General features: G+C 38.4%; 2 protein-coding genes across 3 annotated transcripts in view; one reads left to right on the top strand and one right to left on the bottom strand.

The window, feature by feature from the left end:
* The window catches only part of BDP1 (B double prime 1, subunit of RNA polymerase III transcription initiation factor IIIB), an 89,249-nt gene extending 83,780 nt beyond the window's left edge, over positions 1-5,469 (bottom strand). The window contains exons 1-4 of one of the 2 annotated variants that reach the window (XM_035014606.1): positions 4,918-5,469; positions 3,558-3,834; positions 1,995-2,104; positions 1,041-1,100 (exon numbers count right to left, since the gene is read on the bottom strand). In XM_035014606.1, coding sequence (XP_034870497.1) covers positions 1,041-1,100; positions 1,995-2,104; positions 3,558-3,834; positions 4,918-5,129 — 659 coding nt within the window. In that variant the 5' untranslated portion in view covers positions 5,130-5,469. The remainder of the gene's footprint in view (positions 1-1,040; positions 1,101-1,994; positions 2,105-3,557; positions 3,835-4,917) is intronic. The other variant, XM_035014607.1, reaches the window with a different exon arrangement.
* Positions 5,470-9,072: 3,603 nt separating this feature from the next.
* LOC118016883 (small EDRK-rich factor 1) lies at positions 9,073-13,006 on the top strand. The gene is made up of 3 exons (XM_035014605.1): positions 9,073-9,220; positions 9,970-10,078; positions 12,339-13,006. The coding sequence occupies exons 1-3, from the start codon at positions 9,214-9,216 to the stop codon at positions 12,409-12,411; spliced, it is 189 nt and encodes a 62-aa protein (XP_034870496.1). The 5' UTR covers positions 9,073-9,213; the 3' UTR covers positions 12,412-13,006.
* The last annotated feature ends 5,143 nt before the right edge of the window (positions 13,007-18,149 follow it).

Here is an 18,149-nt window from a genome sequence, read left to right as displayed (position 1 = left end):
TGAATCCCATATACCTTCCATTCAACTACATGGTCTCCTTAAGGTTTTACAGAAGCAAACATAACCCATAAATCTGTAAAAATACAACCTATTACTAAAGTCTGAGAATTCTGCTTTAAAACAATATAAATTCTAAGCAGAATAGCAATCATTACTTAATAACCTTTGAAGTAGGGGCGCCTGGGTGGCTCAGTTGGTTAAGCGACTGCCTTCGGCTCAGGTCATGATCCTGGAGTCCCGGGATCGAGTCCCACATCAGGTTCCCTGCTCAGCAGGGAGTCTGATTCTCCCTCTGACCCTCCTCCCTCTCATGCTCTCTGTCTCTCATTCTCTCTCTCACAAATAAATAAAAAATTAAAAGTAAATAAATAACCTTTGAAGTAACAACCAGAAAATCCCAATGTTTCTGGCAATTTTCCATAATCCCCTCCATCTTGAATTACAAAACTACAATAACTTCCCAGGAAGCCTCTTGGAGACATTTCCTACTAGTAAGTGACCATTACAGTGCAGTGTAGAAGGCAACAAGAAACTTGTACAAAAAACAGACTCTCTAGTGGCATCAAAACTATAAAAAGAAAGGAAAGGAAAGGAAAAAGAAAAATATATACATGCTTGTTTAGAGAGACACAGAATGGAACTAGAATGATACGTTAAAAAATCAGTAACATTTGTTGCCTCCACAGAGGAACAAGATGACAGAAAAACAGATTTGGAACACTTTTCTCAGTAGACTTTTGTTCCGTGTGGTTTTTATACCATTGTATTATATTATTATTCTAAAACAAAACAAAATCCTTTTTAATTCTAAAAGCTTTAACCGAAATCATACCACTGGCCATTTCCATATATAATACACAAACAGTGTGAACCTTTCATTTTGATTTAAATCAGGCATTAACTTTTATTCTTGTTATTCTATTTAAACATTCCTATCACATGTAACTTGACTGTAACAAAAAACATTATTTGATTTCATTTTTTAAAAACTCTACCCACCAAAGAATTTATTTAAAGAAAACAGTAAGATAAATGCTTACTCTCTTGTCTGGACTGGCGTCAATGATTTTTCAGTTTTCTTTTCTTGCTCCAGTGAAGAACTAACAAATAAATAACATTTGTTTTTAAATATGTAAAAAGATTTAATATTTAATATAAAAAATACTTTTAAGTAATTTACACATGTCTCTTCTATCCATCAGCAAGAAAGAAATTATTTTAACTTGCTTTTTTTTTTTTAAATGATACACCATAACATCATTAATGACAGTGTGTGGTCCAAGAGTCAATTTCTCAGTCAAAAATTTTGTCATCAAGTATAAATAATTTGCCACGCCGTAAGTACAGAATGTTTTTACTCTCTAATTCCTTAGTGAAGGGAGACTCTCAGTCCTGAGGCCTAAAGCAACCTACACATGGCTTTTCTCTATGTCAAATAACACAAAACCTAGGTTTTTGGCCCTTCCTTCAATAGGCCAACCTGAAAAAGGCTATACTGAAAACATGCCACTATTCCTACATCCACCTGCTAAACCATGAAGAACATAACACTGAAATTTATTATAAACCGTCTGCTTCTCCAGGCTAACTTTGATTAAAGAAGCTTTGTTCTTGGAGGATTTGTTAATCAAATGCCACTATATTTAATTAGGAGGCAGGGCAAAGAAATTAGACCATTCCTTTAGTATCAGGTTATAGTGTACATGAAAGAGAATCTGTAATACTGATTAGAGAAAAATTGTTTAGTTGGTTTTACAACAACTTAGAAATATAAGAAAAGAAACTTATTTTTTAATTTCAGAGGTAAAGGATACCATCCCAAGAAAGCAGTTACGTGAAATACCACTAAATTTTGTTAAAAAATTCTCTCTAAAAGAACATCGTATGTGCTATAAATTTTGTCAACATGCTTTTGGAAAACACTGAACCTCTACTCTAAAAGTGATACTTAAATCACTACATACTCAAAGAAAGGAAAAGTAAAGTTTACTTACGTCATTGGATTGTTATCTGGCAGGTAATATATGAAATCTCTCATAGTCATTTTTGAACGATCTGGTGGCTTCTGACTTTCATTTATGGCATATTTGTTTTTCCATTGCTTCTAGACACACAAACACACACAGAGATCCACTTTTATTTTACAAATACAGAAGAATTTCACATGTACTATACTCCAAGGTACAGCTCACTGTTGCATTCATTCCAAGTGATTTAATATTATTCCTACCACAATTATTCCTAATTTAAGGAAAAATTTTCTAAAGTGAATATTAAAAAGTTGTAGCACAACAAGGAACCTTAAAAACTGAAGTGTCTAGGACTGGACAAAAGCTCAATGTATAAACCCTACAAATGTCTTCTAACGAAAAGAGTTTACTAAGAATTTATAAACATACAGCTTTTGTTTACCCTGTAGTGATCTGGATTTGTGAATTTTATAAAATTCTTGAAGCAAATGTTTAATTTTTTAATTCCACAGAATAAATTTACCTAAGCAGATTCAATAAACATAGAGCATTCTGAAAGACTTCAATTTTAGAGGATATAGATTCAAACCCCACTGATGTTTGACACAAGGCAAGTAACCTCTATGAGCCTATTTCTGTCTGTGCAAAATAGTGATATCTACTTCACAAATGTGATAGAATTAAATAACAAATATAAAGCACCATGCTAAGTGCCTTCCTCTTAATTAATTAAAAAGGGCATTCTGTAATTAAAAATAAGAGCTGACATGTATTTGCCAGACACTAGTCTAAATGTGTTTTACATGTATAAACTCATCCAAGCTTTACAACCCTCCAATGAGATACATACTATCATCAGTCTTATTTTGCAGATGAGGACACAGAAAAATTAATTAAATTGTGCAAGTTCACATAGTAAGGGATTACTCCCAAGGTTCAAATCTTAAGTATCTAACTGCAGATTTACATGCTTCACTATTGGTACAGTGCCCTCTTGGAAAAATAATCAATCTTCAAGATTAAAAAGAAGATGGACAAAAAAAAAAAAAAAGATGGACTCTACTATACACATACGAGCATATTTTTCCCATTTATAATTTCCATATTGTCAACTTAGAAAATATTATCAATTCATTTTGCTCAAGTATACTTGTCTTAATTCAAATAAATATAACTCATGTCACTTGGACATCATGAAAAATCAGATTGAAGGCTTATTTTATAAATATACTTTGTATACATTTCTATGTATGTATATGTACAGAACTTCTACTTGTGGCCTTCACCAAAAACAATGAAAAATATAGAGGAATATATAAAAATTAACATAGTGGGGAAAAAAGCTTATTAAGTCCATTGGGCTTATTAATCACTTAACAAAAAGGATATTCACTGATCAATTACAGACCTACCTGTACCCCTGAAACAAATAATACACTATATGGTAATAATAAAAACAAAAACAAAAAGGATATTGATTATGCTCCATTAAATGCTATAGATATTTTTACTCCAAATGGTGCCTTATTAACATAAAAACAGAATTCTAGCAGAGACCAGTCAAAATGTGATTTTTGTCTCCCTTACCTTCTCTTTTCTTAATTCTTCTTTTAACATTTCTCTTAGTTTCTGGGCTTTATATAATCGGTATCTGTCTGAACATGGCTGTTTCTCTTTTGTTGAAACAGGGTTTGGTTGTGGAACTTCTTGATTAACTGTAGATAAGGGATGAGATTCTGAAGGAACATTGACACCAGGCTTAACCAGAGTAGGAGTACTTGATATTCTCTTTCTTCTCTGTGAAACAGTAGAGGAAGATTTACTGGATTCTTCAACATAATTCTCACTGTCAGTCTTTTCATCACTGTTGAAATTTTAAGAAAAGAAAAAAAAGGGGGCACCATGGATCTTTCATATTCTAGTTTCAAAAAACTAACGTGGTGAAAATCTAGAACAGTAGAATCTCATTATTAAAAAAAATCAATGACTTGAAATATACATCAATCACGACAGAGATAAATAAAAATTTTATTTAGTAAATGTTTTTAACAGATATATAAGTTCTAAAAAAAGTCTGCTGTTTTTTTTTAAACTTCCCTTATGGCAATAGAACATATTATTTCATGCTCATGCTAACTCTTTTAAGAAAACAAAAGGCCAAGTTAGAAATTAAAGCTTAATTACCGTATTTTGAACTACTGCCAATTGTTTTTCTTTATAATCTATACTGACATCCCACTGAACTGATCTAAATTACTGAAATTTTACTCTATCAACCTGAGATCAGTCAAACCAAACATACAAAACTTCAAACTCTCCCTCTCCCTCTCATGCTCTGTCTCTCATTCTCTCTCTCTCAAATAAATAAACAAAATCTTTAAAAAAAAAAAAAAAGAAAGAAAGAAGTCCTGAATCCAAATGTGGTACTGGCACATGCTTTTCCCTTCAGAAAACATGGCCACTATAAAGGGGCATGCCATCAAATCAAAGCAAGTAACCACATCTCCCTTCCACTGACTCGAATCAGCAGAACCAAAGTAACATTGGTCTTTTAGGAATAAATGAATGTTTTAAAAATTTTAAAAACTACTTAACCTCCTCAAAGTACTCCGGAAGAATAAAAATTACGGTAAAGAAATCTAAGCTAATGAACATTACCACGCGTGGATACTTTTCACTTCAAAACTGTTACATGTGGATTCTTCCCACCACCTCTTGAAGACGCGGTCCCCACCCCGAGAATCTACAAACCTTAACAAAATCCCCATTTGCCACACCTTGTGGACAGAGCGACAAACTGCAGTTGAGAGTAGGTTCATAGGGCCTCAACTCTAAGGCTTAATGCAGGCGACGGAGGATTCCTATGGTAAATTCATCTGGTCAGCTTCCAAGTGACAGGACCAGAGAGGCAGGGCAGATGAAAATGCTCCCCTCTGCATGCACTGACCTGCTCCTGGGAGCCTTTTCTTGGGGCTCGGATGCCCCGCAGTCCACCGAGGGCACATCTGTAGACTCCGCTGGCTTCGGGGAAGAAGCCGGGGCAGGATCCTGGGGCCTCGGAGCCTCTTGTCCACGTTGGGGGTTGGGAGCGGTAGAACCCCTGGCGCCTACACCAGGCCTGACATTCGGCTTCACGCTAAGGCGTGCCCTGCGGAACATGGCGGAGCCAGGGGGCCCGGGGATGCGGCCCCACGGCCGCTCTCAGCCCCGAGCCCCGGCCGCTGCCCGGAGAAGGGGTTAAGAACTACGCCCTTTCCACACAGCCACGCCACCAGGCCAGCGGACAGCTACCGCAGTTTCTCACCCCCGCCACCTCCTCCTTCCTCCCGCCGCCGCCTCTTCTTCATGACCCTGCTACACTAAGAGCTAAGTTCCCCCAGTACCTTGCTTCCCCGCCCTCATAGGGAGGGCGCCGGAACTGATTACGCCATCAGCCAGCGCCGCGGAAGAACGTAAGACGCACATCTCCCGGAGCCATGGTAACTGTCAAACTACAGGGTTACTCGTGAACCGGAAATTGGGATGCACGGTGAACCGCTCTCCCCTCATTAGGAATCCCTAGGAGCTACTGAAAGGAGGGGAAGGAAGTAGTCAAGTCCCTCAGCCCACATCTTTAGGAGACTATTAAAATCATGGGGTACCTGACTGGCTCAATCAGAAAAGTGTGGGACTCTCGATCTTGGGGTCGGGAGTTTGAGCCCCACATTGCGGATAGAGATTACTAAAAAAATAATAATAGAAAACTTCAAAAAAAAAAAGGTCTTGTATAGTAGTGCCCGTTCACCAGCACATCCCCAGAACTTAGAAATTCTAAATTGAGTAGAACATAAATTACAAATTCAGGTGTGAAGAAACTGGTAAATTACTTCCTAGAATGGGAGCTAGGTTTCTGGAACATATCATGGGAGGAAGACCATTCACTGTAAACCTTTGTGCACTTTTTAATATACCTGTTCAAAAATTATTATAGTTAAAATTATGTAGTTATAGTAAATTAGTATTCCTAATCTGCTTCAGGAGATAGCAACAGAACAATAAACAAGGTGTTCTGGGTTGGGGAGAAAAAAATACAACAAAAGAACAACTTAAGAATTTATTAAATGATATGAAACAAATTTAAAGGGTTCTATGACAGGGGCACCTGGGTGGCTCAGTTGGTTAAGCATCTGCCTTCCCTGAGGGTCATGATCTCAGGATCCTAGGATCCAGCCCCGCATCCAGCTCCCTGCTCAGCTGGGAGGCTGCCACTCCCCCTACTTGTGCTGTCTCTCTCTGTCAAATAAATAAATAAAATCTTTAAAAATAAATAAATAAATAAATAAATAAATAAATAAATAAATAAATGGTACTATGACAGAGATTAATGGAAGGCTGGGTTACTTTAGGTAGGAAGTACTTTAGGCTTCTATAATGTCAGGAAAAATGGCCATAGATGAGGCTGGCCCCACACAGTATGGGCCAGTTTTTGAACCTGCAATATAAATTCCCTGACTCATTGCAACAGAGAGGCCCGACTTCCTTCTTGGAAGGACAAGATTTTACAAGAACATCCTGCTTGCTACATTAATAACAAAATGTCAAATGAATTAAATCCTTTATTAATTAATCCTTGCTATGTCATCAAGAAGGAGTAAGAAAGGCAAGTGTTTTTGAGAGTAAGATAACAAGGATACAAGCACAGAAGAGAGAAGAAATTCCTCTCAGACTGGAAAGAAATTGGAGGTCTGTGGATTCTGTGGGCTCCCTCCAATACCCTGGGGGAGGGACCAGGACATCAGATACACCTAGAGAAGCTCAAGAATTTGACAAAGAAACCCCTACTAAAGATGTCTCAGGAATCTTGGAGCCGCTACCAGGACCACAGGGCTTTGCACAATATATTCTGGTACAACGACACATTGCCTTTCCCCAAATGTTCTGTTCCACCTAAGAATCTAGGGCATTCCCACAATTCTGTACATAAGGCAGTCAATAATAACAAAGATTTAATTTCTCACTAGTATAAACATGGGAACAAAGATTTAATTTTGTTATTAAATATAAAGTCAGGCGCACCTGGATGGCACAGTTGGTTAAGCGTCTGACTCTTGATTTTGGCTCCGGTCATGATCTCCAGGTCCTGAGATCGAGCCCCGGGTGGGGGCTCTGCACTCGGCTTAGAGTCTTACTTGTCCCTTTCCCTCTGCTCCTTCCTCCGTGAGCTCGCTCTCTACCCACCCCTTCTTTCTTTCAAATAAATAAATAAATAAAATCTTTAAAAATAAATAAATATAAAGTCCTAAGATATTTGTTACACAACGAAGTTTGTGGAGTAAATTCATAATGGCATCACAGTAATTTCAAGTCTTCAGTTTTCTCTGGCAGACACGCCCAACATTTCTTGTGTATATCATGTGTATCCCTACAACTCACAAAGTATATTTGCAGACGCAAAGAAAAAGCTCAATTAGACTGTAAATTAAGACCACACACAGAAACAACAATGCTACCACTTACCTTCCAATCCCAAACTGCTTCCTTCCCTTCTTTATGAGCCAGGCCAGAAAGTCAATCTTTTCCCCCTGCTCGTTACTCCAGAAGTTGCTTAAGTGGAATTAGACATAAGCACTATTGAAGAGAGGTAGGGCTTAAGGAGAGTGACAAGCACACAAGGCTCTCTGAGGTTAAAAGAATGACAATAATAGGTAACTTATTGAGGTCTACCATATACTGGGCACTTAGTACTTCACATACACTAATTCAGTTAATTACGGAGGTACATTTACCTTCCCATTTTACTGGTAAGGAAGCTTTACTGCAATGAAGTAACATGCCCAAGTTCACATATCTACTCATTGGTAGAGCTGGGCTTTCAACCAATACATTCCATTTCCAGAGTTCTAAGTCTTCACCACTTTCTCCTACCTTCTCTAAAATAGGTGATTCTTAGGAGTTAAAATAAACATTATTGAAGCTTGGTCATATATACTTGAGAGTGCATTGTGGTATTTTCTATACTTTTGTATATGTTTGACATTTTCCAAAATAAAAGTCTTCTAGAAACAGGGCGATTGGCGGGGGGGGGCACCTGGGAGGCTCAGTGGGTTAAGCAGCAGACTCTTGGTTTGGGCTCAGGTCATGATCTCGGTCCTGGGTTGGAGCCCCCGCAACTGGCTTCCCGCTCAGAGGGGAGTCTACTTCTCTCCTTCTCCCTCTCCCTCCTCTTGTGCTCTCTCCCTCTCTCTAACTAAATCTTTTTTAAAAAATGGGGCAATTTTACGGTGTACAGACTAACTCCACACATTTGTCAATTTGTAATAATTAACGGGATAGATGAAGAATATAAGTATTAACCAAATTAACCAATAGGCATCTTTCCACGTCTGTTTCTAGCAATGGCAAACGCACGATGGCTTTTACCCAGGTTCCAAGGTTGTCCTGGGCTATTATGAATGTGTGATAAAACTGCATTCCCTGCCATTCCCTTCACATCACACAACCCAAGCACAGAGCCATCAACCTAAAACTCCTAAACTACTGTCGACCATGACAGAGGCACTGGGATCAAACGGGAAATGAAGACACTTGCGAGTCTGTCTTAAATTTGATCTCATTTCTACAAGTCCCTACCTGTTAGGTCAGTCGCTCCTGGGCTCAGAGTCTCAATCTCCTCTTCGTAAAATGAGAACAATGAAGCCTACGTTACAGGCTTGGTGCAGGAATGAAAGAAAATATGTAAAGAGCCAAACTGACTTCTGCAGTTAACCCTCAATCTGTTTTGTCCCCTTCCTCCTCTTCCCGCTTCTGCAAGGGATGAATAAAAGTTAACGTTCTTTGTTGAAAAATGAGATACAGTAGCATTTATTGTTTTTGTCGTTACCAAAAAATGGAGGCTGGCCAGGCCCCAGTACTGTGGGTACACAGTGGGTAAAATCCACAGGCGCAGGACCTGCTGTGTAGACTCGACCATATTTCTGTGGCCGAATGACCCCAGATAGCAGATCAATCTCCCAACCTGCGGGCCGGGGACCCTTGGCGGGGGCAGCCCCGCCTACCTGGCAGCGCACGCGCAGTCGCTCGCCCGGCTCGCGGGAGGCAGCGGTCCGGCCTCGGTGGGCGGGGCCACGAAGGAGGGGAGGCGTTGCCCCGCAGAGGGCCCGCGCGGGCTCGGCCTTTAAGGGCCACCAGTGGGACGGCCGCTGAGCGTGCTAGGAGGCCGTTGCTTTCCCCAGGGGCCCTCTTCCAGGCTCGGTCCGGTGTCCGCATGGCCCGTGAGTGTGCGGACGGGTGGGGAACGCGGCGGGGGGCGTCCGCTGAGGGAGGCCAGCGCCGAAGCGCAGCTGGACGGGAGGCGGGGGCTGGCTGGTGTATCTCAGTCCGCAAAGGGAGAGGGAGGGTTAGCTTCGGGTCCGCCTGAGAAATCGGGCTAGTACCTGCCGGTCAGGTGCGAGTTTACACGGTAAAGAACACCTCTCCGGAGATGAGGTGTGTGAGGACGGCGGTCCCGGGAGGCGTCCTGTTCTGAAAGGGGTTTCTCGCTGGTACTTAAGGTCCTAAGGCCTGATGAGGACTGGAAGCTCCGACTGAGTCTCCTCCCTAGTTCTTTTGTTTGGCCCTTACAGGTAATGTTTCTCGAATAGCCGCATTTGTTCGCCTAACAGTCGAATTGTGATGGGCCAACTTGTGGAGCTGTGTTCCCTGTGTATCTATCCTTTCCATTCACGCTTTTCAAAAGCTAGACCTTAATTTGGAATACTGACCCGTATAGACTGAGGAGTGGAATGCCTGTTGTAAGAGACCTGGTATTTACAGCCAGCGAACACATTCATTGGTATCACAATATTCTTAAGTGTTTACCTCTAAGCTTCCTCCTCGTCAGATACGGGAACAGCGTTCAGTGTAATTACTCTGCTGGAGTATCTGTTAAAAAGCTAACTTCAGATGCATTTAAATAAGAGCGTTTTTACGGAATTCGTAATTACTTTTGAGATGGGGAAAGAGCATGACTTTGACTTTGTAGGAGGAAATCAGCGAGAACTTGCCCGCCAGAAAAACATGAAGAAATCCCAGGAAATTAGCAAGGGAAAAAGAAAAGAGGATAGCTTGACCACTTCTCAGAGAAAGCAGAGGTAAGTGATACTAATGGAATTTTCAAGTCACTGAAGTTTTTGTTTTGGAGAATGGAGAGAATGTTTTAAATGTTTTAAATCCTTGGTAGAACTTAGACTGCATATAGGGGTAACAGTTGAGCATTTGTTGCGTGCACACTAAAACTATATAAGGTAGTAATTATCCCAATACATGAATGAAAAATTTCCAGCTCTCAAGCCATAGTCTTGAAGAGACACTCAGGCTTCACTCACCACAACCATAAAAATTTCATTTAGCAAAATATTTGAATGCCTTCCACATGGCAGGCACTGTTAGGTACTAGAGATACAGCATTTTCAAGGCAGACATCCTACCCAAACGAGTCAAGATAACAGGTGACTCAATTACAGGGATTAAGGTTCTGAAGGAGACACACAAAAGTGTATGTAGCTATATTGACTTCTGAAGGTCCTTTGTGTTGGAGAAAATGCAGGTGCACAGTCTTGATGTATGATTATATGTGAAAAATAATACAGAAATGCTACAGAAATATTTGGAGAGTGCAGCTTAAATTTTTTAAAAAGCATTCATATTTATAACAAGCTTAATTTTCTAAAAACAAATTTTGTATATGTACACTTTGGAGGTCAGGTGGAGAATTGACTAGATATGCTTCAGCGGGGCTTCTCTGCGATTCTCAAGCCTGCACATTAGAACCACCTGGGAAACCCTAAAGGCTACTCAAGCCTGTACCTTAAATCCAGTCTTGATTTAATTGGTCTGGGGCTGGGCATAACCAGTGCTCTAGGTAAATTTTATTGTGCCCAAGTTAAACCTGCCTTTAAAAAGGTCCCCAGGTGATTCCAATGTGCCACTAGAGTTAATAATCATTTGGGGGGCACCTGGCTAGCTCAACAGTGAAGAATGTGACTCTTGAGTCATGACTTCAAGGCCCACATTGGGTTAATTATCACTTCATGCTTTCTTTCTATGATTTTAAAGTGATAAGGTTTCCCCTAAACTTCTGTTTACCCACATTGGAGTAAAAGTGAACATGGTACAAATCAGTGACCCTGAAGTTTTTAGTGGGAAACCCTAGTCTAGCTTGGCTCAGTAATAGTCCCTGTTAAATAAATATCCACTTGTTAGAAAGCTCTGTGCTTACTCCATACATATTATCTCTCTTCATTACCCTGAAAAGTGGTATTAGCCTCAATGTATAGAATAGGAAACTGAGGCTCTGAACTTCAGTAACATTACTAAGGGTACAGCAAGCACAACAGAGCTCAGCTTCAAACAGAAAAGTAACTATCACTATTCTTTTCCATGATACTTCATTTCTTGTAGCTGTCTTGTTTTTCCTTCATCCTCATTCCTCATCTTTGCTATTGGCTTTACGGAAATGTCTACTGTAATGGACAGAGCTACTCACCCTGAAGTAAAATCTCACAGTAAATCTATGTGATAACAGGAAAGAGCCTGAACTTTGAAATTAGACAAACTTGGGTTTCATGTGATTTAAGGCAAATTATTTAGCTCTAAACTTTTAATTTTTTTTTTAATTTGAATCATGGGGATAATAACAGTTTCTGTGGGACTTAATCCAGAGTCAGCAAATTGGCACATAGTAGGTATTGATTACAAAGCCATTTAATGTATTTTTTTTTTTTTTAAATAAGGATTTCCTGGACCATCTAGCCTAGGTAGTCTGGTTATAGTTGAGTTAATATGATATATGGAGGTTCAGCCGAAGACACAAAGGGTTAAGGAAGTGCCTGAATATCCTGCTGTTTTTTAGTGTAATCCATTTTTAATCACTAGCTATCGCGCTTTCAGGCTTGTAAGAAACTTAATTGCTTCATAACATCTATGTCCTAATGCTAGGTACCATTTTGGATATCTAGAAGACTTCTTAAATGCTCCTTCTTTCAGAGAAAAATAGAATATATTAACTTTGTTGACAACCAAGAGTAATTGCCATTATTTCTGTATATAGCTGCCTAATATCGGATAGATATATCCATAGCTATTCCACAAAACAACCCTAGTAACTACTTTCCTGATTTCGAAAGGTCATTATTTGCCCAATAACAATAGAGATGGTTTTCAAAATAAGATGTGACTTCAAAGCCCTTCCATACTTTGTTTTCCCATTCTGTTGCCATGAAAACAGAAAGAAGTGAATCTTTATATCTTTTAGATTGTTTCCTAATATGCTTCATGGGTATGTATACAAAACAAGTAAGAACATAGAATCGGTTTTTCTGTAACAACTTACAGCCTTTTCCCCCATTATAGGGACTCTGAGATAATGCAACAAAAGCAGAAGGCAGCTAATGAGAAGAAGTCTATGCAGACGAGAGAAAAATGATGACTATTTGGAAAAACCTGGGTGTTATTGCCAACTAGGTGTATCATAAGCTCTAAGGTCAAAAATTTTGTGGAGCAAACAGTCATATGTTATACCCTTAAACTATTTTAAACTTTACCTTTCAGCCTGACTTAGTGTAATGTTTCAGAACCATTCTTCAAAGAATAAAACCATAACCATTCATGTGATATATTGGTGAACGTTATTTTTTTTTTATCAGCGGTGAGCATTTATATAATTTGCTAGAGAGGTAACGTGATGAGATAATAGAATCTCCTATAAATCTAGAATCTTTGTCATAAACTTTGTTAAAGTAGATCTTATTTAAAGTCAACTTGATTGTATAATAGAATTTATGGTACATTTATCTAATGTTGCTTTGTAATTAACTGGTTTGCTTGAAGAATTTACAAGAGATAGTACAGACCCACCTGGAATAGCAACTAAATGAATACAAACTAAATGAAGAGTAACTTAGAAAATTCTCAGAGTTTTGCTTACAGCTTTAAAATTGTTTGGAGTAAGTGCCTTTCTTTTAATAGACTATATTCTTTAGAACAGATTTAGGTTCACAATAAAATTGATTTTTCATCTATCCCCTGCTTCTGTTTATATATAGCCTCCATTATGAATATGCCGCACCGGAGTGGTAAGTCTCTTGTAACTGTTGAACCTATATTAACACATCATGATCACCCAAAGTACACAGTTTACTAGTACAAAGTACAAAAGATTCACTCTTCATGTTGTAAGAGTATCATTTTTTAAGTATATTCTGAGACTGAAAAACTTGTGACTTAATAGTGATAAATATGGAAATATATTAACCTAGAGAAGGGTTTAAGACTACACTGTTCTGAAGCAAATAGGCATGATGACTGCAAAGAGTCTACCGCTGTCGACAGATCTTTAAGACTTGGCCTCCTATTTTAACAAAGGTTCTGGTAATCTTGACATAGGTCACTTAGCAATGGTACCACCTATTAATGGGGTGGAATCCTCAGTGTCTAATACTGAAAGAGGCAAATGGGAAGTTTTTATCTTCACATTACTACAGCTTTTCAGGTAAAGTAAAACTTTGTGCTATTTTTTGGGTTAACTTAAGTCTCCAAACTTTATATGATGATAGTTATAAAGGCAAAAGGATTGCAACAGCTTAAGTCCCTTTCTAATAAAAGGGATGATGAAGTCTGATTATACTGCGAAGATTCTTTATGGGTCTGATTTCCGTAGTCCTATCTCCAGAATTTCTACACAGTGATAAGTCATGAGTACAAAGAACTTGTTATGCTTCCAGCTGTATACTTTGGGATTTTGTTGGGGTTTGTTTGTTTTTTGTTTTTTTTTTTTTTTTGTAACAATTTCCATGTTTAAAATGCCCTATGTAGTGGAATAACTTTAACTTTTTAAAAGTTAATCCTTATAAATCTGGGGAAAACTGCAGTTTCCAAAAGAACATGGATATTAGGATAAGGAAGATCTCTATGTTGTAATTAATCATTAAGACTTAAATCCAAAACTGCATCTTAAAAAAAAAAAAATATGGCACTTGAATGAATTCATTGTTAACATAAAGGGTTTAGTTTTTAACTAAAACATGACCACACATTTCCTCAAGGCAGACAAAAAAGTTATCGGAGAGGAAGAAAATTAACTGTAGTTGCTATAATATATTGACACTTTAGTTTCTTTTCTTGTAGTATATTTAAGCAAAGTAACTAAAATAGCTAAACTTCTAAACATTGTAACTGGTCAAGATATTTCTGTTAATATCTCAACCACAAGGTATTATGGGAAAAATACAGGTGAATAATTGCATCCAGTCAGTAAAGTTAATTTATGCACTAACTTTAGATCATTCTTTTGGTATATTGCTAAAGCAAGATAAAATTACTTAAATGAAGTAGTGCCAATTTTAAAATGTAATTTAGAAAATACTGAACTCCATAGAACACCCTCAGAGGCATTAAAATTGCTATCTTGCATTATCCTTAACACAGTAGTGGATTGTCATTAGCAATCTTCATGAGTCCTGCTGAGATATATGAGGGAGCAGCTGCCACCCAAGGTGAGAACAGTGAGGTCAGATTCATCAGTTACTTGATTCCTTTTGAGTACCTTTCCTATAAGTTGCTTGTGTAAGAAATTGTTACCCACTCAACACACTATAGCTCGTTTTTAAAAAATAGGACTCACAGGAAATACTGATGACATTATTTTTCTAACTTTTTAAGAATATATTTTGCTCTTTTTCTGCATGTTTTTATAAATGGGACGAAGTTACTCACTTGAGGAGAGTGAGAATCTATTTTCAAGTTGTGCCTTGTAAAGAGTTTTTCTGTTCAAGGCAGGGGTCATACTAATACTGTTAGCTTTGAGTCTAAAAGCTGTTTGAAAACTATTGAACTTTAGGGGCGCCTGGGTGGCTCAGTCGTTGAGCGTCTGCCTTCGGCTCAGGTCATGATCCCAGGGTCCTGGGATTGAGCCCCACATTGGGCTCCCTGCTTGGTGGGAGGCCTGCTTCTCCCTCTCCCACTCCCCCTGCTTGTGTTCCCTCTCTCGCTGTGTCTGTCTCTGTCAAATAAATAATTAAAATCTTAAAAAAAAAAAAAAAACTATTGAACTTTAAAAAGCCTATCCCCTCACAGTATATGTCTATCAAATTATATTGTACACATTAAATATAAACAATTTTATTAGTAAATCATAACCTCATTGAAGCAGTAGGAGGGAAAATACTCCTAAAGTGAAAACCTAATATAAAATTCACTTTGGCAGTCAGAATTCGAGATTTATTCATTTTATCATCTGTGTCAGCAGTGACTTAACTAAGCAGGGAGTGTGTGAACTTTAGGTAAGTTCCTAATTGCCTTATGTAATGACCTAAAGTAAAAATTGAATTGAAAAACTGAATTAACTTTATGAAATTGTCAACCATAGTTTTCCATTAGAACAAAACAGTAAGAGCATTTATTAAACTGCCTCCTGCAACTTAATCTGCTAAAGTACTTGCTATTTAGTAATCCCATATTGGAATATATTGTCTTTCCATATGGCCAAGTCATGAAAATGTCAATGGGAAAAGAGGAATGACTCTAAGTTGCTGACATGCACTTTCCCATAAACTGCACCAAGATTTTAAACTTCATATAGACTTTTCCTTACAACTTTCCTTCTTAAAAACCTTTCACATACCACTAAATCCACTAATACACATGAGAAGTTTAAAAGTAGCCTGCTATTAGATGATTTGTCCAGGAAAATTGAGATTTTAAATTTTGATTTTGATTATAACAACTTTTTTTTTTAAAGGTTTTATTTGTCAGAGGACAAGCAGGGGGAGCAGCAGGGGAAGCAACAGGCAGAAGGAGAAGCAGGCTGCCCACCGAGCAGGGAGCCCGATGCAGGGCTCAATTCCAGGACCCTGAGATCATGACCTGAGCCGAAGGCAGACGCTTAACTGACTGAGCCACCCAGGCGTCCCTCTAACATAACTTTTATAGAAATATTTTTCATGCCACATACTATTCATGCTGCTCTATCAATTGGACGTGACTTTGCTTACTGGTGTATCCATTCAGGAACATTTCCTTGAGTATTACTGAATGGAGCTTTTTTTACACAAATTTTTAGTTTGTAAGAAATTGCCCACCAACCTGGCTGTAATCAAGACAAAATCCTATTAAATACTTTCCTTTTATAAACATATATTGCATAACAAAGCCTTTTGTGAGGGCTTTGGATTTTGGGGGGAGAGAGGAGTTATTGGTCAAAGGCTCATTTGGCCTTGTACACTCAAGATGACTGTTAAGGTGGCTTATGAACAGACATTTAATATAGTGATATATTTTAATGTATGCTTAAAGAAATAGAAGCACATCAAACCTGTGCTTTGATGGTATATTGAAATTTCTAGTTGCAAACCAAATGATTAATTATAAATAACCACAACAGCTATTTGAGTGGATGAGAAACTCCAGAATCCAAGGAAAAGTTGAAGACTCAGGGCTTTGGAAAGGTCAAGAGTTGGACAGCCCCAGGTACTATGAAAATTTTTTATTCCACAATGCTGCTGTCAGGGTGAAGTTTTGACAACTATTTTCAGTCTTTATGTCATTCAGAGTTCCTCCAAATGAACTTGTTTGGGTTACATGTCTACCCTTCAGCAAGGGGAGGGCAGGCGCCTAAGAGGATATAACCAAGAGTGTATCCCATGAGGAATAGGTGGTCCTCCTACCGGGGTCCTGTTGTCAGAAGCGGGGAATGGATGCTGGGCAGACTCTTATTGCAAGGCTAAGATTAAATTTAAAAAATGAAGATACATGGTATGCATATCATGAAGGTGGTAAGTAAATGTCTGAAGTGTGAAATGAAGCTCATGCCATTCTTACCTCTACCAGCTTTCAAACCTCCAAAATTCAGTGCCTGCTTATTATTTTAAAAATTGGGAAAATGCAACAAAAGGGCTGAAGTTTAGCCATAAATTAGTTACTCAGAAAACTAAACAATACCCTTACTGTATAATCTAGTCATTGTGCTCCTGGGTGTTTATCGCGATGAAATGATGGTAAAGAGTATACACCTTAAGTGTACATTTTTACTGAGTTTTACTAGACAATACCCAGATCAAGATCCATGGACATTTCTAGCACCCTAGCAGGCTCCCTTGTGACTATCACTGTAGATTAGTTTTGCATGTTTTTGAATTTCACATAAGTGAAATCATCCAGTATGCACTTGGGTCAGTCTGTCTGCATTTGGTCAACATGACTTGTGTGAGAATGCTTTGTCTTGTGTGTCTCAGTAGCTCTCTTTTTCATTGCTGTGTAGTAGTCTGTTATAAAAATATACCATGATTTAGTTATCCACTCTACTTTTAATGACGTTTGGATTGCTCTTAGTTTGGAGCTTTTAAAAATAATTCTGCCATAAATATTTTATATATATCTTTTGGGGTCATAAATATGTATTTCTATTTAATATATACTTGGGAGTGGGTCATAGACTATATAAAATTGTTGTCTAGTTTTCCTTAATGCTCATTTAAGCACTTATAACTAAGGGGTGTGGGGAATTTCCTTGGGTTGCTGTAACAAATTACCACAAACTTGGTGCCTTACAAGAACAGAAATTTATTCTGTCACACTGCTATATGCCAGAAGTCTAAAAGCAAGTTGTCAGCAGGACCACATGCCCTCTGAAGATTCTAGATGATAATCTTTGCTTGCCTCTTCCAGTGGCTTCAGACATTACTTTGCTTGTGGCCCCGTAACTCCTGTCTTTGTCTTCACATAGCGTTCTTTTCTCAGGCTTCTTCCTGGTTTTTGTTGTTGTTGTTTTTAAGTAGGCTCCATGCCCAATATGGGGCTTGAAGTCATGACCCTGATGAGAGTCACACGCTCTACTGACTGAGCCAGGCAGGTGCCCCTTCTTCCTGTTTCTTAAAAGGATATTTGTCATTGGGTTTAGGACACACTCTAATCTAGGATGATCTCCTCTTAAGAGAAGCAGCACAACCTTTTTCCCAAATAAGGTCATATTCACAGTTACTTGGTGGAGGTATCATTTTTGGGACCACCATTCACCCACTACAAAATGGGAAACAAAAACGGGGAAACTTAGCTATAACTTAATTTTCTTTTTTAAGCCATGCCTACAGGTCAGTCCATACAGATCTAACCATAGTATGGATGTATAGTAATTTGTCCAGTGATTTCCTTACTCATGGACATTGAAGT

Source organism: Mirounga leonina, unplaced genomic scaffold, assembly GCF_011800145.1.
Source record: "Mirounga leonina isolate KUSES-001 unplaced genomic scaffold, KU_Mleo_1.0 Mir_168, whole genome shotgun sequence".
Classification (NCBI taxonomy): Eukaryota; Metazoa; Chordata; class Mammalia; order Carnivora; family Phocidae; genus Mirounga; species Mirounga leonina.
The sequence above is the reverse complement of the archived record's forward strand: the minus strand, read 5'-3'. Positions and strand labels throughout refer to the sequence as shown.

Coding starts and splice junctions, on each gene's coding strand:
- LOC118016883 (XM_035014605.1), top strand. Junction 10,079..12,338: donor ACTTCTCAGAGAAAGCAGAG/GTAAGTGATACT, acceptor CCCCCATTATAG/GGACTCTGAGATAATGCAAC.